Source organism: Eleutherodactylus coqui, chromosome 5 (assembly GCF_035609145.1).
Source record: "Eleutherodactylus coqui strain aEleCoq1 chromosome 5, aEleCoq1.hap1, whole genome shotgun sequence".
Lineage (NCBI taxonomy): Eukaryota > Metazoa > Chordata > Amphibia > Anura > Eleutherodactylidae > Eleutherodactylus > Eleutherodactylus coqui.
The window spans coordinates 241,913,269-241,935,158 of NC_089841.1; the positions used below are offsets into that span (position 1 = coordinate 241,913,269).

At 45.4% G+C, this 21,890-nt stretch overlaps 1 protein-coding gene across 1 annotated transcript in view; it reads right to left on the reverse strand.

The window, feature by feature from the left end:
- PLPPR1 (phospholipid phosphatase related 1) overlaps window positions 1-21,890 on the reverse strand; it is a 220,534-nt gene that overhangs the window by 25,745 nt on the left and 172,899 nt on the right. Inside the window, exon 4 of the mRNA XM_066602016.1 lies at window positions 20,172-20,304. Coding sequence (XP_066458113.1) covers window positions 20,172-20,304 — 133 coding nt within the window. The remainder of the gene's footprint in view (window positions 1-20,171; window positions 20,305-21,890) is intronic.

Genomic DNA, 21,890 nt, shown 5'->3' on the forward strand with positions numbered 1-21,890 from the left:
GAACAAATTTTTTCAAGGAACTTGTGTTGACTTTATCTCCTGCTGGGAACTGGTATTTTATTTGCCAATGCAAAACTGCTGACAGTTGTATTAGAAACAGGCTTCAAAAAATCAACTATTAATCTCCCATCATACTACTTTGGGAAGTGAGGCCGGGCCTTCTCTCTGAAGTTCCCTCGACTCTGTCCATTGAGCTGCTCCTCAGCTTTGACTACCAGCAGTAGTTATCTCCTGGTTGGATTCTGCAACTGTCAATCAAAGATGTGGAGAAGTTCAATGGACAGAGCATGGAGCACTTCAGAGAGAAGTCCCAACCTCTTGACACTTCCCGACACAGCGTGGCATTAAAAGTTCATTTTCAAATTTCTGCTTCTAATACAGCCATCACGAAAGATAAGTAAAATCCCCTTTGGCCTGCCTCCGCATAGTAATTTTGCATCAGTGAAATTGCTGACAGCCTTCCATTAACCTCTTCTTAGTAAGTACGGCCTTTTTCAGTGATAACTGAACCGGAGTCTATAACAGCTTCTAAATGACATTTTATTCTTATATCGGTAGGCTCAATGAGTTTAGAAATATTGTATGTGCACTGACATTTCCCGTGATCGTTGCTATGACTGCTAATGTCTCTACTACACGTATTTCCCATATGTTTCTCACATTGGGGTAGATACATGGTTTACCTTGGCCCAATAAATGGGTAGAATCCAATATTCTAACACTAAGATCACAGTAATTCATTGCCCAGAGGAATAAAATGTATTTTTTTATCCTTCATTCACCTTAATAAAAAATCATTAAAGGGGTTGTCCCGCGCTGAAACGTTTTTTTTTTTTTTTCAATAGCCCCCCCGTCCGGCGCGAGACAAACCCGATGCAAGGGTTTAAAAAAAAAAACGGATAGTACTTACCCGAATCCCCGCGCTCCGGTGACTTCTTACTTACCTTGCGAAGATGGCCGCCGGGATCTTCACCCACGGTGGACCGCAGGTCTTCTCCCATGGTGCACCGTGGGCTCTGTGCGTTCCATTGCCGATTCCAGCCTCCTGATTTGCTGGAATCGGCACACGTGACGGGGCGGAGCTACGAGGAGCAGCTCTCCGGCACGAGCGGCCCCATTCAGAAGGGAGAAGACCGGACTGCGCAAGCGCGTCTAATCGGGAGATTAGACGCTGAAATTAGATGGCACCATGGAGACGAGGACGCTAGCAATGGAGCAGGTAAGTGAATAACTTCTGTATGGCTCATAATTAATGCACGATGTGCATTACAAAGTGCATTAATATGGCCATACAGAAGTGTATAACCCCACTTGCTTTCGCGGGACAACCCCTTTAAGGTTTCTGGTGCAATAGGAAATATTTTCAGGAAAAAGGTCGATTATTTGCTAATCTGTTTTCTGATAAATGTAAAATTAGTGGGATGACAATCATAAAGTACTACAGCATATTATAAAGGGAATCTATCATGCTGAACTTGGTGTCTGATCTGCAGGCATCGTGTTATAGAGCAGGAGGAGCCGAGCAGATGGATATATAGTTTTATAGGAAAGATTCAGTATGACTTGTATCTTAATCATTTACATGTATATTCCTGCTCATTCTAAGTGTCCAGTGGGCGGTCCTATCAGTGATTGGCAGTTATCTCTCTAAGAACACTCACACAGGATAGGCCATCAGTCACTAGGTAGGGCGGCCCACAAGTCTCAAATGAGTGAGATGGGATTCAGATCTATAAATTGAAAGTGAGGGTGCCTACCCACTAGTGATATGTTTTCTTGCGATGTGAGAGCTAGTGAAAGCAAAAGCCTCGCAGCACTAAGAAAATTCTGCAATATCGCTCATTGTTTTAAATGGGTCTGGCAGCAACAGCACCAGCCCTATTGAAAACAGAGAGTACACCGCGGATGTCTGCCAGAGCTGTGACCGCTGTGACATCTATGGCAGGGGATTCCTTCAAGGGAATCCCCTGCCATAGCTGTGACAGCTGTGATAGCTATGGCAGACATCTGCGATGCTATCCTATTGCTTTCAATGAATGGCTGAGCACTGCCTGTGATTGGCTGAGCGCTCAGCTAATCAGACCAGCGCTTTCTGGGGGTGGGGATTTTTCAATCCCCGGCCTCCAGAAGACAGAAAACGATTGCCGGGGCCAGAGAGAAGAGACAGACTGCTCTTCTAGGGGAGTAAAAAAAAATCTTTTTCTAACTTTTCTTTCAGCTATTTTTTCTCACAGATATATATATATATATATATATATATATAATAATTAGAGATGAGCGAACGTACTCGTCCGAGCTTGATGCTCGGGCGAATATTAGGGTGTTCGGGATGTTCGTTATTCGTAACGAACACCACACGATGTTCGGATGTTCGGGTTACTTTAACTTTCTTCCCTGAGAAATCTTTTCTATATGCGCTCAATGGGGCCGGCGGCAGCAGCGCCAACCCCATTGAGAACATATAGAAGACAAATCCTTCTTCTCTGCCACAGCTGTAACAGCTGTGACAGAGAAGAACGATGTTTGCCCATTGAATTCAATGGAACCGGCAATACAGCCGACTCCACTGAATGCAATGGGCTGACGGCGATCGCGGGATGAATTGTCGGAAAGGGGTTAAATATATAAGCCCTTCCCTGCAATTCATCCAGAAATGTGTAAAAATAAAAAATATATATATACTCACCTGGTGCCGGCAGACGGAGTTCAGCGCGGCAGGCTGCAGTTCTCCTGAACTGCTCTAAACAGCTGTGAGTAGTATTCAGCAGCTGTGACCAATCAGAGGCATCTTATTCAGCAGGCGGGGATTTTAAATCCCCGGCTGCTGAATACTACTCACAGCTGTTCAGAGCAGTTCAGGAGAACTGCAGCCTGCCGCGCTGAACTCCGTCTGCCGGCACCAGGTGAGTATATATATATTTTTTATTTTTACACATTTCTGGATGAATTGCAGGAAAGGGCTTATATATTTAACCCCTTTCCGACAATTCATCCCGCGATCGCCGGCAGCCCATTGCATTCAGTGGAGTCGGCTGTATTGACGGCTCCATTGAATTCAATGGGCTAACATCGTTCTTCTCTGCCACAGCTGTTACAGCTGTGGCAGAGGAGAACGATCGTTATGCTGACAGTGGGGGGGGGGAGGGTCTCACTCTTACCGCTATTGTGGCTTAATAGTGGGACCTGTGAACTTGAGATGCAGCCCAACATGTAGGCCCTCGCCTGCCCTATCCGTTGCTGTGTCGTTCCCATCATTTTCTTGAATTGCCAAGATTTTCACGCATGAAAACCTTAGCGAGCATCGGCGAAATACAAAAATGTTCCGATCGCCCATTGACTTCAATGGGGTTCGTTATTCGAAACGAACACCCGAACATCGGGGGAAGTTCGTTTCGAATAACGCGAACCCGAACATTTTGGTGTTCGCTCATCTTTAATAATAATCTTTATTTGTATAGCATATATATATATATATATATATATATATATATATATATATATATATATATATATATACCAATCTGCTCTGCTCCTTTTGCAGGGCAGACCCCATGTTCAACATGACCAGTTCCCTTTAGCCCCTTCGAGACCAGAGATGTTTCACTTTTTTTATTTTCATTTTATTTTCCCCTCCTTTCAAGAGCCATAACTTTTTAATTTTTTCATCAACATAGCTGTAGTAGGGCATACTTTTTTCAGGGCAAAGTATTTTTTTAATGCTATCGTATAGTGTTCTGAAAGTTTTTTTAAATAGGATGAAAAAAAAAAAAGTAGTTGCTCCTTTTTGGGAGATTTAGTTTTTATGGCATTCACAATGCTGTAAGAATGACATGAACTTCATTATGTGGGTCTGTACGATGACAGTGATACCAAATTTCTATGTTAAATGTTTTACTACTTTTAAAAAGTACCTTTTTAAAGAACTATTGCTTTCCATCGCCATATTCTGAGACGCATCATTTTTTTGTTGATTGGGGTGTGTGCAGGCTCATTTTTTGATGCAAAACCTCTAAATTCACAACTACAGTATATACTGCATGAATCTGATCTAGGAACGTCAAAGTCTTAAATTCTTCGCTTCTATACAAACTGATAGTGTAGTTGGGGTCCTACAGCATCACTACTATCAGCTAATGTAATGTTTTTGCACAGTATGTGTGTAATTATGTATATATGCCTTTAAATGGGCCTGAAAGTATTAATGTTTAGTGTTCTCACTACCTAGCACTGTATGAATGTGCAGAATTCAGCCTAACATGCTCTAACACCTGTTGGTCATCCCTAGCTATTCTGGGATTGGTTAGGTAGTAATCCCCTAGCTCAGGATTGGTAGACAAGGAAAGCAAAAAAGATGAAGTGTGGGTTTGGTTAGCCAGCCTAGTCCTGAAGTTCATAGAGAGAAGACAGCCAGACATAGAGACCGGGGAGTTACAAGGCAACCATCTTCAGAAAGTTATCTAGGAGAAAGTCTGGCCAGTGCGGTGGGAAGAATAACATCTCGTGCGAGTACTAACACCCCAAAGATTGTGGAGAAAGAAGAGAATAGAGGAGAAAAGAAAAGAAATCAAGTTTATTTTGGAGTGTCAGCAAGAGAGAGAGAGAATTAGAAGCAAGTCAGTAGTTAATTTTTTTAAGTTCAAGACCCACTAACCAAATCCATAGTGAATGATTCATGTGGAGTCTGCAAACTACCAGCTGGCAATGAAAGGAAAGTCTGTGATTTACCACAAGTGAATATAATGCAAGTGTTCTAACTACTGAATCCTCAAGTACCTTCTCTCCCTACAAAAATATTGTGCAAATTGTTTTTATCTAAATTCTGCATCCTGGAGTGCTTCCCACCACCTACAACAGCTGCACTGAGACATCATACGAGACTACAGAAGTGTAAGGACTACTACCCTCCATTTTTTCTTAGTTCTCCACTATTTTTAGTTTTTGCCTAGAACGGGTCCTTACCTGTATGCAGGCTGGCCTCACGACAAAGTAACATCTTATCCTATCTGACTCCGTGGGTAGCAGGTTGCAACAACTACCTATTTTTATTTTATTTTTAGTATTTTATTTATGTTTTTTGTACTTCTGGCTGCAGCTTAGCCCCACAGACCATTGGGTTTGTCATCTGCCTGAGGGAGCAGTAAAGCCACCGTGACTACCATCTTGTTTTTGCCCCGCTGGTAAGTACCTCCTATGTCTGGGTCACTGCAATAGTGTCTATTTTTTTTCCACATAGAAAAGACACAGGCTGTGTTGATAAATTATCATTTTTTTTAAATCTATTTTTGTTTTCTCTTTCCAACTTTAAAAAAATCATAACTCGTATTTATCTATAGACACAGCTGTCTGAGGGGTTTTTTAACCCATGAATGATACTATTTAATTAACCCTATAATCTACAAAAAAAATTTTTTGAAGTGGATTTAAATGGAAAAAAAAATGCCTTTCACTATCTTTGGGGTGGGCTTCCTTCCGATCCTGCTGCATACGAAGCCCATATGCCCAGGATGTACAGTAACTGTACGCCCTGGGCTTGAAGGTGTTAAAGGGCTATGTCTATCTCAGTGTTTCTTGAGAAACCCACGCAAGTTTTCCCAATCACCTCTCTGAATGTTACGGAAACACCTAGGGGGCAGCCATATGCAGCCTTGGCAATTTCCGTATCCAGAAAACAAGCAATAAGTTTCTCATCTCAGCCAAAAAAGGGGAGATGGGAATACCCCTTCAAGAGAAAATTAATCAAAGACTGGAGAGATAAATAAGAGATAACAAAATGTTGATACTTGAAGAAATATACTGAAAGGTAAGTATATTAGAGAAATAAATTGCAAAAAAATAACCCCTGTTTAAGGCTAATTTCACACGGGCAAGTGCAATGTCAGGCCGCGAAACACAGCCCGATATTGTGTTCGCTTATGTGTGATGTCCCCACAGATGTCCTCCGCCCCCCACTGCCCCTCCGAGCACGCTCGGACGAGAAGGCAGTTACTCGAGAAGAGCGATGCTCGCTTGAGTAACTGACCTTACCGAGCGTGCTCGCTCATCTCTAGACAGGAGCCATGGCAACAGGAAGGTATCATTGATTCACGCTGCTTGCGCCAAATTTTGACTCTCCCATCAACATGGTGAAAAACAAACGTGGATTCATCTGACCAGGCAATGTTCTAATGCTGAATGGTCCAATTTCTGTTCTATTTTGCCCACTGAAGTCTTGTCTTTCCATTTATCTTAGACACCAATGGCACTGGAACTAGTCATCTAATGTTATAGACCATCTGTACTAAGGAACAACAAGTCATATGTCTGGACACATTATTTGGAGCAGCAGCTTTGTATTCTGATGCTATCCGCTTGATTCTTGACATTGTCCTTTGGTTCCCTTTGTTATTGAGTTTTTTTATATCCACTAAAATGATCCCAATTCACTTGATGTTTTTCCTTGATCACTCCATTCTTTGTATACTCTCAACACTATTGTATGAGAACTCCACAAGGTTGCAGTGAAATATTGGCCATGGCTACTCTAGCACCGATGACCCTGCCTCATTCGAAGTTGGGCAGATCACTGGATTTTCCCATTTTGAGACAGATTCAGACTGAAATGCTGCACTCTACTGTCACATGTCTAAACTCCATACAGGGAAGCTCCATCACTGAAGATGTCGATAATAAAGTGGCCATTTAATATAAATAGGAGCCATCTACAAATCCACCTCCGTATAACAGTATGATTGAGGACATATAAGGACGGCATAGAAAAACAAGTGGAAAACTTCAGCTCAATGAAGTCGTGTTAACATTTTATAAGCTGAAGTGAAGTAGAAATATTACCAAGCGGCGATGTTATATGTACAACAGCTGATTAGCTTGAAGAATAGAAGCAAGCTACTTATTATTTTGTGGGTGTGCAACCGCATTAACGTGACTCAAAGCAATTAGTCAGTGGAAGCCTTATGCTCTGTCTGTCAAGTAGTTATGTCATCAACCTCCACACAACTGTCAATTACTGTGCGAAAATTAACTTTTTAATGGAGGATTTATTGCAGAGAAGAGCAGGCAACATTGGCTGCAAAAGGCCAGTGCCTTAGTATGAAATAAACTCACAAGTAGCAATTATGAATCTACTTATTAAGGTAAAGAGGGTGACAGGAGAGATGCTAAAGATTTGTTCTAATGTGTTATTTCAATATGAATTTTAATATATCAGCTTATAGTATGTATATAACCCAACAAGCACTACAGTGTAAGCCTTTACAACACTGACTGCATGATAGCTTCCTCCATGTTATATACCAGAGGTGAAATGAGAGTGGTCTGGGCTCAAGGACATTAAATGGCATGGGCCTGTTAATAAACACAAGTGCAAAAATACATTTTGGTTGGATCATCAAAATGCATCATAATAATGTATAATGAAGAGAACACAGCTTTTGGGGTGCATTATAAGAGGTAGAAGGGTGAGTGATGAGAACATTATCCTACCACTATATAAGGCACTTGTCAGGCCCCACAGTTCTGGACACCAGTGCTCAGGAAAGGTGTTGCAGTGCTTGAGGGGGTTCAAAGAAGGGCAACTAAACTAATAAACAGAATGGGAGGACTGGAATACCCAGAGAGGCCATCAAAATGGGGATTATTTACCCTAGAATAAAGACGGCTAAGGGGCGACCAAATAATTATGTATAAATACATGAGGGGACAATACAAGGATCTCTCCCATGATCTGTTTATACCCTGGACTGCAACGGTAACAAGAGGACATCCGTTACGATTAGAAGAAAGCAGGTTTCATCACCAACACAGAAGGGTGTTCTTTACTGTAAGACTGTGGAACTCTCTGCCTGAGGACGTGGTGATGGATAGAGTAGTTTAAGAGGGGACTAGACGTCTTTATGGAGTGCTACAACATTACAGGATATAGACATTAAATAACCAGCGGGGTTGTTGATCCGGGTATCTTCCGACTGCCAATCTTGGAGTCAGGTAGGAACTTTACAAATGTTGATTCAAGAATTATTCTTACTGCCATTATGGAATCGGGAAGGAATTCCCCACCGCCCCTTCCCAAATGGGGTAAATTGGCTTCTGCCTCATTGTTTTTTCCCCCCTTTTTTAGATCAACAAGAAGGGGGTGGACACAGGCTGAACTGGATGGACATTAGTCTTTTTTCAGCCTAGCATACTATGTTACTATGAGATATGGGCCCCCATTGGCAATGGGTAATTGAGCACTACCGTGATGTATGAATAGGAGGTCAGAAATATATACCGTGTAACTTAATACCCATATTATTTTCCTAACTACTGTCCCAGAAAAAATCTGGGCAGTGGAATCAAACGAAATAGTAGTTTTTGGTTTTAATAGGTAACATAAAAGTGCATTTTTGGGTAAAACAAATTAAAGGGGTTGTAGCTTTTTTCCACAAAGGGTGCCACTCCTGTCCATAGGTTTTATCTGGTAATGCAGGCATTGATCAAGTAAATGGAGTTCAGCTGCAATCAAACTGGTAGAGGGGTTCCAGCACTCATCAACCTGAAGATATAAATATAACTTTATTCATGGAATGTTATAAACAAAACAGTGCATCCCAGGCGAAGCTCACATGTTTCAAACCCACATAGTTGACTATGATTAAAAACCATGTGGGTTTGAAACATGTGAGCTCTGTCTGAGTAGCACTGCTTTGTTTTTAACATTCCCTAAATAAAGTTATAGTTTTATCTTCACATTGATGTGTGCTGGAACCCTTCTATGACTTTGGACTATACCAGGACTGCCTGTGTCCAGCCGGCTGTGTTCTCCTTCTCTGCACCATCTAGATTACAGTGGATCCTGGCCAAACTTCACATTTGTGAACTGAACTATTTTCCTTTCTACTTTACATCAGTTCAGCAGCAATACTAGAAATAGCCAATGGACAAGAGTAGTGCTGTTTCTGGGAACAACTGACAGACATCTTTAAAGGGAGCCTGTCACCACGTCTCACCTCATAAGCTAACTTCACTGGCCAGCAAGGGATGAAACTTCTAATGCCCTCTATTTTCCTAATGAGCCCATGTAGCTCCATAATTAGGTTTCAAAGTCATCCCGTTTTGTATGCACATCAGCAGAGAAGAGTCGTCAAGCCAAGAAGAGTCACATCGATTCATGAGCTGCTGAGCTAACCATGCCCCCGTTCTTGTGATGCACAGGGCTCCTGTGTAAAGGGGAAATATGACAAGCTGTCTATCAAGAGAAAGTGGGCATGTTTATCTCGGAAGCTTATCAATCAGTGTAACTTTTCTTGGGCAGATGACATATCTTCGCAAATAGGTTCCAAATTTATCCCACACCATATACAAATCAGCAGAGAAATATGGTCTCATTGGGAAAAGAGAGGCCATTAAGTGATTGAGTTTTCATCTCCTGACACAGAGCACAGTTAGTTTTAGGGGTGAGATGGTGGTGAAAGGTTCCCTTCAAAGGGATTTTCCAGAATTTAAAAAATAATTCACATGCTTAAAATGGTAAAAAATCAAAAAATATTGCCTACTTACCTGCTCCAGAGGCTCCCCAAACAGTGCTAGAGCCTCATACCCATGTCTCGGATGCCAACAGGCAGTCACATGCCATAAATTGTGCAAGTGATTGCTCTGCCAATCAAAGGCTTTAGCAACCATGGAAGAATCACTGTTAAAGCCTGTGAATGGCTGAGAGATCACATGCACAATGAATGGCATGTGACACCTGCCTGATTCTTTCAGGTTTTGAGTGGCAGAGAGAGGAGCTCAAGCACTTGACAGACCGCCAATTAAGCACATGAATAAGCTTTTTTAACACAATTTTAAGCATGTGATTTGACTTTTTAAGTCCTGGAAAACCCCGTTAATTTTCCATTATTTGTATGATGCCAACATATTCAGTAGTGCTGTTCACAGATAACAGGCACTTATTGTTTCCGTTATGCATCCGTTGCTCTTCAGTTTGCTTTCATTTTATAATCGATCATTAAAAACTGCTACACAATGCTGATGTGAATGGAGCCTAAGGGCTTATTCACACAGGCGTCAGCATTTTTACGTTTGCCCGCCGGCGACATAAAAACGCATGAACGGGCACACAAATGTAATGTTTGTGCACCCGTTCAGATGACCCGATGCATATACTCTGAGGCCACAGTGCTTTACCTCTTCCTTGGTGTCTCTCCTCCCCTCCGGCTGTTTGCAATGGGAAGGGGTGGGATGGGGGCGTAGCTAAGATCCCACCCCTCCCTGCCTTTTGTTTGCAGCCAGCAATAGGAGAGATGGGGCGGAGCTTAGCTTCACCCCTTCTTGCCCCATCCCATTGTAAACAGCCAGTGGGGAGGAGAGAGGAGTAGAGAAGGGGGAGAGAGTTTAGCAGTCACGTTGCTAAACTCCCTTCCACCTCCCTTCTTCGGATGCTGTCATTGGCTCCCATAGGAGTCTATGCAGCAGCCAACGTATTCCTGCCAGGCGTAAATGCACCTGGCTCTATATCTGCCGGCCAGGCCCTTTTACACCGTGAGTGTACACCTATGTGATCTGATGCATTGGAATCCAATGCATGAGAATGTAGCATATATCGTCCGGCCGTGAAAATGGCAGCTGATATAAGCTTGTGTGAAAAAGACCTTAGTTGTAAGGCTAATAATTATATTTTCTGGAGTAATTCCATGTATATATAGTAAATTTATATTTCTTTATACAGAAAGACTAAGATGCTACTTTGTAAATCACAGATTTACTGTACTGTCTACCAATGATCGTTTGATGAATTAATTTTCCTCTGGAAATGTGCTATTCCATATAATTATAGTAAAAGCATTGTTCATGCGCGCGAAGATGAAATATAATGACATATAATTGGATATTGAATAAGATGCTCCTGGTTCAATTGTTTTGTTCAATCACTGTGATGGTTGAGCTGTTTGGTTAATTGCATTCTTAAGAAGTGAATATCATTGCATTAGAATGGCTAATCTGCTGAAAAGCTAATATACGCTGCGTTTTCATCAGGGGTTTATTTTCACCAGAACGCCCCGTACTCAGTCAACGGGATTCTGTCTAGAGAGAGGACACATCAAGAGCGTCTCAATCACTAGTTTAGAGTAAATATAAAACTATTATTAGTTATTTCTATAACTACTAGGACAAGTTTTCATGTGGAAGGGGTTAAATGAATCTCATACGTCCCGCCTCTAATTCAAAAGTCTGAAGGTATATTGTGGCAGCTATTTTCCTGTACAGGGTTATTCCAAATGATCTTCCTGATTTGAAACCCTTAGACGCCCATTTAATGTCATAAAAATACATAAATTTAATATAAATGGAAACAGACACTCAAAAAGTTTTCTTGCGCAACATCAAAAATATTTTCCACATCAGAAGCGTTCAATGTGGTCCCCGTTGTCACTTGATACACATCGAGCCTGTAGTCAAGTTCCTGCCTTTCACATTGTAGAGCATCATGACTGACTAATGCAATGGCTTCTGTGATACATACTGGCAGATTATTGATGGTGGATGGCATTTAGACTCTATTTTAACCCCTAAATGCTACAGGGTGTACAGTTAAGTCCTTCAGCTTCGGAGTATGTATGAAGGACGTTCAGTGATCTTGCTCCATACAACGAGGGCCTGAGTTGTTTCTTACAGCTGACAACAGCTCCGATAAGCCGCGACACTCATCTGAGCTTTTAACCCTTTAAATGCCACCATCAATTCTGACAGCGGCATTTGAATGCTCTGACCGATGTTCAGGGGTCCCGCACTGCCCCCTGCGATAAGATTGCGAGTTGCCATGCATAGCTTGATAGAATGCCCAAGGCATAGCTTGATAGTATGCCTGTCAGATCATGGTATAAGGTAATGCTGTAGCATTATATTATACTGCAGGAGCGCTCAAAACATCACAAGTTCTTTTAAGGAAAGTAAGAAAAGCTCAGAGTCAGTATAGTGCCTGATAAGTATCAGATAGGAAGCTGCACTGCAGGGAAGTGACAGGCAATCAGATTTGCTTGATAAAGGAGCAGCAGAAGCTCCGAAACGGGTCACAAACCTTATCTACTTCTTTACCTTGTCTTTGGGAGTATTAAAAATCTTTTATACTGAACCATTAAGACAAGTATTCTTCTTAGGAATTCCTTTGGGAGGTCTCCAGGAGTGAGACCTCCTACAACAGTAAGTCCTTTCTATTCAACACCTGCCTGCACCTACCCTACAAGCACCTGATCATTTTTTTAATAGTTTCACTATTTTCTCCTGGATCGCAGACTGGTAGATACCAGTTCTTCGCAGGCAATCCACAGACTGTATAAGTGAATACAGTGCCATTCAATCGTGTGATTCACAGGTGTTGTTTTTTTCCCCGATTCTAGTTGTTCACCTTTTCTGTCTTTTCCATCTAGCCCAGACCACCATGAAGATTTATTACAGACTTGAGTTGACTGCAGAGTTTGCTGGCCAGATATCCTTCGCTCCTCAGTTTTCTAAAATCCTACCATTCTTTTTTCCAACTTGTACAAACTCCAGATTCTGCTGCAACTCCTACTTCTTTTCCTGTTGCTGTTCCATTTTCCCCTAATACTGTACCAACACAGTGCCTCCTAATAGTGGACTTCAGATGCTGCCATGACTATAATTATCCTTCAAACAAATGATGCCACGTAGATAGCGTGCCTGAAAACAAAAGTGTCAGATAGATAGTCCCCTCAAAATACCAGTCTCAGGGTGCGTTCATACGAGCGCATAAACGGCGCGTTTTTGCGCCCAATCGTATAAACGTGACCATCTGAGGCATTGGTTTCCAATGTATTCGTTCGCACGGGCGATTTTACGGCGCGTAAAAACGGCAACCCGAAAAAAACGGAACATATGCGACCGAAATACGCGCCAACGCATATTCGATGGCTGAAAAGACCGTTTGAAAAGTAGGAACAAACGAAAATACGCTTTCTAGCTCTGGTCGTGATCGGCGAAAAACGTTCTTTCCGGCGATTATACGCTGCGCTCGTGCGAACGTAAATACACCTACGCTCGTGTGAACGCACCCTTATACAGATAAAGCCACATATTGTGCTGCCCACCCCTTGACAGACTGATCCTCCTTCACACAGACTACTCTCTATGCCCCTCTCACAAAGCTCCTTTCAGCTAGCTTCTGTGGTCAGTAGCAGGAAACTGAACATGGATTTCCCAGTTTACCCCACCCAACCCCCATTATGCTAGCCCTGATAATGTAAGTACAATGCATGATGCTGTAAATTGATATAATGAATAGAGATGAGCGAACGTACTCGTCCGAGCTTGATACTCGTTCGAGTATTAGCGTGTTCGAGATGCTCGTTACTCGAGGCGAGCACCACGCGATGTTCGGGTTACTTTCACTTTCATCTCTGAGACGTTAGCGCGCTTTTCTGGCCAATAGAAAGACAGGGAAGGCATTACAACTTCCCCCTGCGACGTTCAAGCCCTATACCACCCCCCTGCAGTGAGTGGCTGGGGAGATCAGGTGTCACCCGAGTATTAAAATCGGCCCCTCCCGCAGCTCGCCACAGATGCGTTCTGACAGAGATCAGGGAAAGTGCTGCTGATGCTGCTGCTGCTATAGGGAGAGTGTTAGGAGTTATATTAGGCTCCAAGAACCCGAACGGTCCTTCTTAGGGCCACATCTGACCGTGTGCAGTACTGTTGAGGCTGCTTTTAGCAGTGTTGCACTTTTTTTTTTGTATATCGGCTGTGCAGAGCATTGCGTCCTCAGTCTGCAGTCACTTTACATAGTATAGGGCCAGTAGTGGTGAGGCAGGGACAGTGGGAAAGGTGAAAGAGATATACTGTCTATATAGGCAGTGGGCTTTTTCAAAAAAATTTGGGAAAAATACTATCTTTGGGCTGCCTGTGACCGCCTTGAGTGTACTGCGTCTCTGCTGGGGGTAGTAGTCCTAATTAATACGCAGCTAAGTGTTACAGCAGGCTTGCGCAAAAGTGTTTCCTGGCTCTGCGTTGCCCGTTACATCACCGCCGTCATCCCGTCCAGAGGGAAACAGTATACATATATACGCTGCCTACAGTATCTGTCTGCTGTCTCAGCTCAGCCTTTAAAAAAATAGAAGCAAAACACTTAAGGCCTACTAGTGGCCTTTGGACACTTGACTGCTTCTGCGCTGTGAATTCCACTAGCTCAGTCATACGCACCTACGTCTCAATATAGGCTTGCGCAAAATTCTTTCCTGGCTCTGCTGTGCGTTCCGTAAGCGAAGTCAGCCTCCAACCACAGGCCAATAAGCGGCACATTTAATTACAGCGTTCTGTTTCTGCACTACTGGTAATACACCGTGCTGAGGGGTAGGGGTAGGCCTAGAGGACGTGGATGCGGGCGAGGACGCGGAGGCCCAAGTCAGGGTGTGGGCACAGGCTGAGCTCCTGATCCAGGTGTATCGCAGCCGACTGCTGCGGGATTAGGAGAGAGGCACGTTTCTGGCATCCCCACATTCATCTCACAATTAATGGGTCCACACGGTAGACCTTTATTAGAAAATGAGCAGTGTGAGCAGGTCCTGTCGTGGATGGCAGAAAGTGCATCCAGCAATCTATCGACCATCCAGAGTTCTACGCCGTCCACTGCTGCAACTCTGAATCCTCTGGCTGCTGCTCCTCCTTCCTCCCAGCCTCCTCACTCCATTACAATGACACATTCTGTGGAGCAGGCAGACTCCCAGGAACTGTTCTCGGGCCCCTGCCCAGAATGGGCAGCAATGGTTCCTATCCCACCGGAGGAGTTTGTCGTGACCGATGCCCAACCTTTGGAAAGTTTCCGGGGTCCGGGGGATGAGGCTGGGGACTTCCGGCAACTGTCTCAAGAGCTTTCAGTGGGTGAGGAGGACGACGACGATGAGACACAGTTGTCTATCACTCAGGTAGTAGTAATTGCAGTAAGTCCGAGGGAGGAGCGCACAGAGGATTCAGAGGAAGAGCAGCAGGACGATGAGGTGACTGACCCCACCTGGTTTGCTAAGCCTACTGAGGACAGGTCTTCAGAGGGGGAGGCAAGTGCAGCAGCAGGGTAGGTTGGAAGAGGCAGTGCGGTGGCCAGGGGTAGAGGCAGGGCCAGACCGAATAATCCACCAACTGTTTCCCAAAGCGCCCCCTCGCGCCATGCCACCCTGCAGAGGCCGAGGTGCTCAAAGGTCTGGCAGTTTTTCACTGAGAGTGCAGACGACCGACGAACAGTGGTGTGCAACCTTTGTCGCGCCAAGATCAGCCGGGGAGCCACCACCACCAGCCTCACCACCACCAGCATGCGCAGACATATGATGGCCAAGCACCCCACAAGGTGGGACAAAGGCCGTTCAGCGCCTCCGGTTTGCACCACTGCCTCTCCCCCTGTGCCCCAACCTGCCACTGAGATCCAACACCCCTCTCAGGACACAGGCACTACCGTCTCCTGGCCTGCACCCACACCCTCACCTCCGCTGTCCTCGGCCCCATCCACAAATGTCTCTCAGCGCAGCGTCCAGACGTCGCTAGCGCAAGTGTTTGAGCGCAAGCGCAAGTACGCCGCCACGCACCCGCACGCTCAAGCGTTAATTGTGCACATAGCCAAATTGATCAGCCTGGAGATCCTGCCGTATAGGCTTGTGGAAACGGAGGCTTTCAAAAGCATGATGGGGGCCGCGGCCCCGCGCTACTCGGTTCCCAGTCGCCACTACTTTTCCCGATGTGCCGTCCCAGCCCTGCACGACCACATCTCCCACAACATTGTACGCGCCCTCACCAACGCGGTTACTGCCAAGGTCCACTTAACAACGGACACGTGGACAAGCACAGGCGGGCAGGGCCACTATATCTTCTTGATGGCACATTGGGTGAATTTAGTGGAGGCTGGGACCGAGTCAGAGCCTGGGACCGCTCACGTCCTACCCACCCCCAGAATTGCGGGCCCCAGCTCGGTGCTGGTATCTGCGGTGGTGTATGCTTCCTCCACTAAACCACCCTCCTCCTCCTCCTCCTCCTATGCAACCTCTGTCTCGCAATCAAGATGTGTCAGCAGCAGCACGTCGCCAGCAGTCTGTGTCGCGCGGCGTGGCAGCACAGCGGTGGGCAAGCGTCAGCAGGCCGTGCTGAAACTACTCAGCTTAGGAGAGAAGAGGCACACGGCCCACGAACTGCTACAGGGTCTGACAGAGCAGACCGACCGCTGGCTTGCGCCGCTGAGCCTCCAACCGGGCATGGTCGTGTGTGACAACAGCCGTAACCTGGTGGCGGCTCTGCAGCTCGGCAGCCTCACGCACGTGCCATGCCTGGCCCATGTCTTTAATTTGGTGGTTCAGCGCTTTCTGAAAAGCTACCCACGCTTGTCAGACCTGCTCGGAAAGGTGCGCCGGGTCAGCGCACATTTCTGCAAGTCCCACACGGAACGCTGCCACCCTGCAACATCGGTTTAATCTGCCAGTGCACCGACTGCTGTGCGATGTGCCCACACGGTGGAACTCTACGCTCCACATGTTGGCCAGGCTCTATGAGCAGCGTAGAGCTATAGTGGAATACCAACTCCAACATGGGCGGCGTAGTGGGAGTCAGCCTCCTCAATTCTTTACAGAAGAGTGGGCCTGGTTGGCAGACATCTGCCAGGTCCTTGGAAACTTTGAGGAGTCTACCCAGATGGTGAGCGGCGATGCTGCAATCATTAGCGTCACCATTCCTCTGCTATGCCTCTTGAGAAGTTCCCTGCAAAGCATAAAGGCAGACGCTTTGCGCACGGAAATGGAGGCGGGGGAAGACAGTATGTCGCTGGATAGTCAGAGCACCCTCCTGTCTATATCTCAGCGCGTTGAGGAGGAGGAGGAGGAGGTGGAGGAGCATGAGGAGGAGGGGGAAGAGACAGCTTGGCCAACTGCTGAGGGTACCCATGCTGCTTGCCTGTCATCCTTTCAGCGTGTATGGCCTGAGGAGGAGGATCCTGAAAGTGATCTTCCTAGTGAGGACAGCCATGTGTTGCGTACAGGTACCCTGGCACACATGGCTGACTTCATGTTAAGATGCCTTTTTCGTGACCCTCGCGTTACATGCATTCTGGCCACTACGGATTACTGGGTGTACACACTGCTCGACCCACGGTATAAGGAGAACCTTTCCACTCTCATACCCGAAGAGGAAAGGGGTTCGAGAGTGATGCTATACCACAGGACCCTGGCGGACAAGTTGATGGTAAAATTCCCATCCGACAGCGCTAGTGGCAGAAGGCGCAGTTCCGAGGGCCAGGTAGCAGGGGAGGCGCAGAGATCAGGCAGCATGTACAGCACAGGCAAGGGAACACTCTCTAAGGCCTTTGACAGCTTTCTGGCTCCCCAGCAAGACTGTGTGACCGCTCCCCAGTCAAGGCTGAGTCGGCGGGAGCACTGTAAAAGGATGGTGAGGGAGTACGTAGCCGATCGCACGACCGTCCTCCGTGACGCCTCTGCCCCCTACAACTACTGGGTGTCGAAGCTGGACACGTGGCCTGAACTCGCGCTGTATGCCCTGGAGGTGCTTGCTTGTCCTGCGGCTAGCGTCTTGTCAGAGAGGGTGTTTAGTGCGGCTGGGGGAATCATCACGGATAAGCGTACCCGCCTGTCAACCGACAGTGCCGACAAGCTTACACTCATCAAGATGAGCAAAGCTTGGATTTCCCCAGACTTCTCTTCTCCACCAGCGGACAGCAGCGGTACCTAAACAATACGTAGGCTGCACCCGCGGATGGAAGAATCGTTCTCTATCACCATAAAAAATGGGGACCTTTTAGCTTCATCAATCTGTGTATTATATTCATCCTCCTCCTCCTGCTCCTCCTCCTGAAACCTCACGTAATCACGCCGAACGGGCAATTTTTCTTAGGCCTACAAGGCTCAGTCATATAATTTTTGTAAACAATTTTCTATACGTTTCAATGCTCATTAAAGCGTTGAAACTTGCACCTGAACCAATTTTTATTTTAACTGGGCTGCCGCCAGGCCTAGTTACCATTTAAGCCACATTAACCAAAGCGATTAATGGGTTTCACCTGCCCTCTTGGTTGGGCATGGGCAATTTTTCTGAGGTACATTAGTACTGTTGGTACAGCCATTTTTTGGGGCCCTTGCCTACAGTGTAATCCAATTAATTTTTTGCCCACCTGCATTAAACCTGACATTACCTCAGCTGCGCTGGGCACTGCAATGGGATATATTTATGTACCGCCGGTGGGTTCCAGGGAGCCACCCATGCTGTCGGTCCACACGGAGTTGTAACTGCATGTGTCCACTTCTAAAGAACCCCAGTCTGACTGGGGCATGCAGTGTGGGCCGAAGCCCACCTGCATTAAACATGACATTACCTCAGCTGTGCTGGGCACTGCAATAGGATATATTTATGTACCGCCGGAGGGTTCCAGGGAGTCACCCATGCTGTCGGTCCACACGGACTTCACAATAGGGAGTTGTACCTGCCTGTGTCTATGAATTAAAAACCCCGGTCAGGTTGGGGCATGCAGTGTGGGCCAAAGCCCACCTGCATTTAATCTGACGTTAGCTCTGCTGTCCAGGGCACTGCAATGGGATACATTTATGTACAGCTGGTGGGTTCCAGGGAGCCACCCATGCTGTGGGTGCACACGGAATTCCCATTGCGGAGTTGTACCTGCCTGTGACTATTTATAAAAAAAACCCGGTCTGACTGGGGCATGCAGACATCTTGACAGAATGAATAGTGTGTGGCACATAGGTTCCCCTTTGCTATGCCCATGTGTGCAGCTCCTGATGGCGGTGGCACAGGATTATATTTCTCATTGCTTCTGTACAGCATTGTGGGCTATCGCCCCGCCCCTTTTAAAGAGGGTCGCTGCCTATCCGTGCCAACCCTCTGCAGTGTGTGCCTGCGGTTCCTCCTCATGGCAGACGCACTTATAAATAGACATGAGGGTGGTGTGGCATGAGGGCAGCTGAAGGCTGCGCAGGAACAATTTGGTGTGCGCTGTGGACACTGGGTCGTGCGGGGGGGGGGAGTGGGTGGGCAGCATGTAACCCAGGAGAAGTGGCAGCGGAGTGTCATGCAGGCAGTGATTGTGCTTTGTTGGAGGTAGTGTGGTGCTTAGCTAAGGTATGCATTGCTAATGAGGGCTTTTCAGAAGTAAAAATTGTTGGGAGGGGTGGGCCACTCTTGCCGCTATTGTGGCTTAATAGTGGGACCTGGGAACTTGAGATGCAGCCCAACATGTAGCCCCTCGCCTGCCCTATCCGTTGCTGTGTCGTTCCCATCACTTTCTTGAATTGCCCAGATTTTCACAAATCAAAACCTTAGCGAGCATCGGCGAAATATAAAAATGCTCGAGTCGCCCATTGACTTCAATGGGGTTCGTTACTCGAAACGAACCCTCGAGCATCGCGAATTTTTCGTCCCGAGTAACGAGCACCCGAGCATTTTGGTGCTTGCTCATCTCTAATAATGAAGTTGTTAGAACAGTTTTACAGGTGGTCAAATTGTACACAATTGTAGTCTCAGATTGCATTAAAACAGCTTCATTGCTCCTCTATGAGCCCCTCTGAAGAAGAAAAGTTGCTTACATGACACACTAAAGTATACACATGTATTCAGAAACAGGCAGTGTATGGATACAAAGGTCACTTTTTCTAGTAGCCTAATCGGCACATGTAAGGACCAGTGAGAAAAGGTGATTGTGTTCATTCGTCCAGCCTTAAAGGGGTATTCTATTGAGCTTTTATATCTATAGAGTATGTCATAAAACTCTGAGAGAACTTCTGGGACCTACACCTATCTCAAAAACCAACTCTTCTGGTCCCAGAGGAATGCAGTAGTGGGGCAGGTTGGGAGTATGGAAATAGGGGAGTCTACATTTCTAAGTTGATTTCAGAATTCCCATAGAAGTAAATTGGAGTTAGAGCTCCCAAGTTACGGGAACGGCACAGCTCACCGTTCTGCACTATTTCTGTACCTCCCATTCACCTTAGTCACAGAAGCAGTGTTGCACACCCCAATTGGCTGTTTCCGCACACCAGGACACTGTATATAGAGGGATATTGACATCTTGGCCATGATTGCCCAAGATAGAAATAACCCTTTAATTCATTATCAATCAAATGCCCTAATTTACCGGTAGTCTTAAAATAAGGACAAAATAACGATATTATGTAAATTCACTTTACCTATAAATCGAATGATTCGTCGGATTAGGGGGTTCAAGTAACAGCATTCTCCGGTCAGAATCATCTTTTCTTGAAGAATCAGGTTGTCTCTTGTAGACTTTATAAAGTAAGTTGCTATTTCACCAATAAATATCTGAAAACAAATATTAAATAGGTATTAAATATGAAGCTCCAATATTTTATACTACTAAATGCAAATCGTCATCATTAATCATTTTATCAAAAATGCCGTGCATATACATTAAATGGTACAATCTTGTACGATTCACTTACAGAAACAGCGAGAGCAGATAGAAAATAACATAAAAACACTTTTAATAAAAAATATATATTCCTGTTTATTTGCCGGCCTCTTGTGACTGTTGGACAGTATTTACACTTATATTTTATTACATCTTTGGCACTAGTTCTTCCCATTTACTTTGTGCACTGCTGTATGTCCATTTTACTTCACCTCTTAAATTATGTGCAATTCCAAGCCATGCTTTAGGCATTGATACGCATTGTACTTGTTAGTTGTAGGCTACATTTATTGTCTTTTTTGCCTCAAATATGAGTCGTCAACCACAAAAATAAAGTGCTTTGAAATTCCAATATTGCCTAATTTCTTGTGGGAATATTAAGAAATTGAGTGTCCGGTCTACGAAAAACTGTATTTAGGAAAATTAGTTTTGAAAGGGGTTTTCTGAGAATCCATTTAATTCTTAGTTCCCGCACAAGGCCAAGCAGTTTTCTTGTGCTTTTTCATTGTCACATTTCAAGAGCCATAACATCTTTACCGTATATACCGGCGTATAAGGCGACGGGGCGTATAAGACGACCCCCCAACTTTCACCTTATACGCCGGTAATACAGTGGAGAAAAAAAAAATCATTACTCACCTCCCACGGCGTTCTGCGGCGCAGCTGCAGGCTGTCGCTCCCTCCTCGTCCCCGGCGCAGCATTGCTTTCTGAATGCGGGGCTTGAAATCCCCACCTCCAGAAAGCTAATACACACGCCGTCAGCCAGTTACAGCCATTCAATGGCATCATTGAATGGCTGTGATTGGCTAAAACACACGTGGCTTCAGCCAATCACACTATTCAATGACATCATTGAATGGGTGTGATTGCTAACACACGTGCGCCTTCAGCCAATCACAGCCATTCAATGATGTCATTGAATGGCTGTAACTGGCTGACTGCATGTGTATTAGCTTTCTGGAGGCGGGGATTTCAAGCCCCGCATTCAGAAAGCAATGCTCTGCCGGGGACCAGGAGGGAGCGACAGCCTGCCAGAGCGCGACAGAATGCCGTGGGAGGTGAGTACTGATTTTTTTTTTTGACACTTTTTTTTTGTATTACCGGCATATAAGACGACCCCCGACTTCAGAGCAGATTTTTCGGGGTTCGAAAGTCGTCTTATACGCCGGTATATACGGTACTTAGTTGTTGCTATAGATATGTAAGGGCTTGTTTTTTGTGAAACTAGTTCTAGCTTTCTATTGCATCGCTTTGGAGTTCATATCATTTATTGATTCATGGTGATTATCCATTCAGTCACATCCGACCCTCGGTCACTCTATGGATCAATGTTCTCCATGCATTCCTGTCTTTCACCGTTTCTTTCAGTTCAGCGATTGCCATGGTCGTGGTGGCTTTGATTGTATCTCGCCATCTTGTTCTTTGTCGTCCTGATCTTCTCTTCCCACTGACCTTGCCAAGCATCAGTACTGTTTC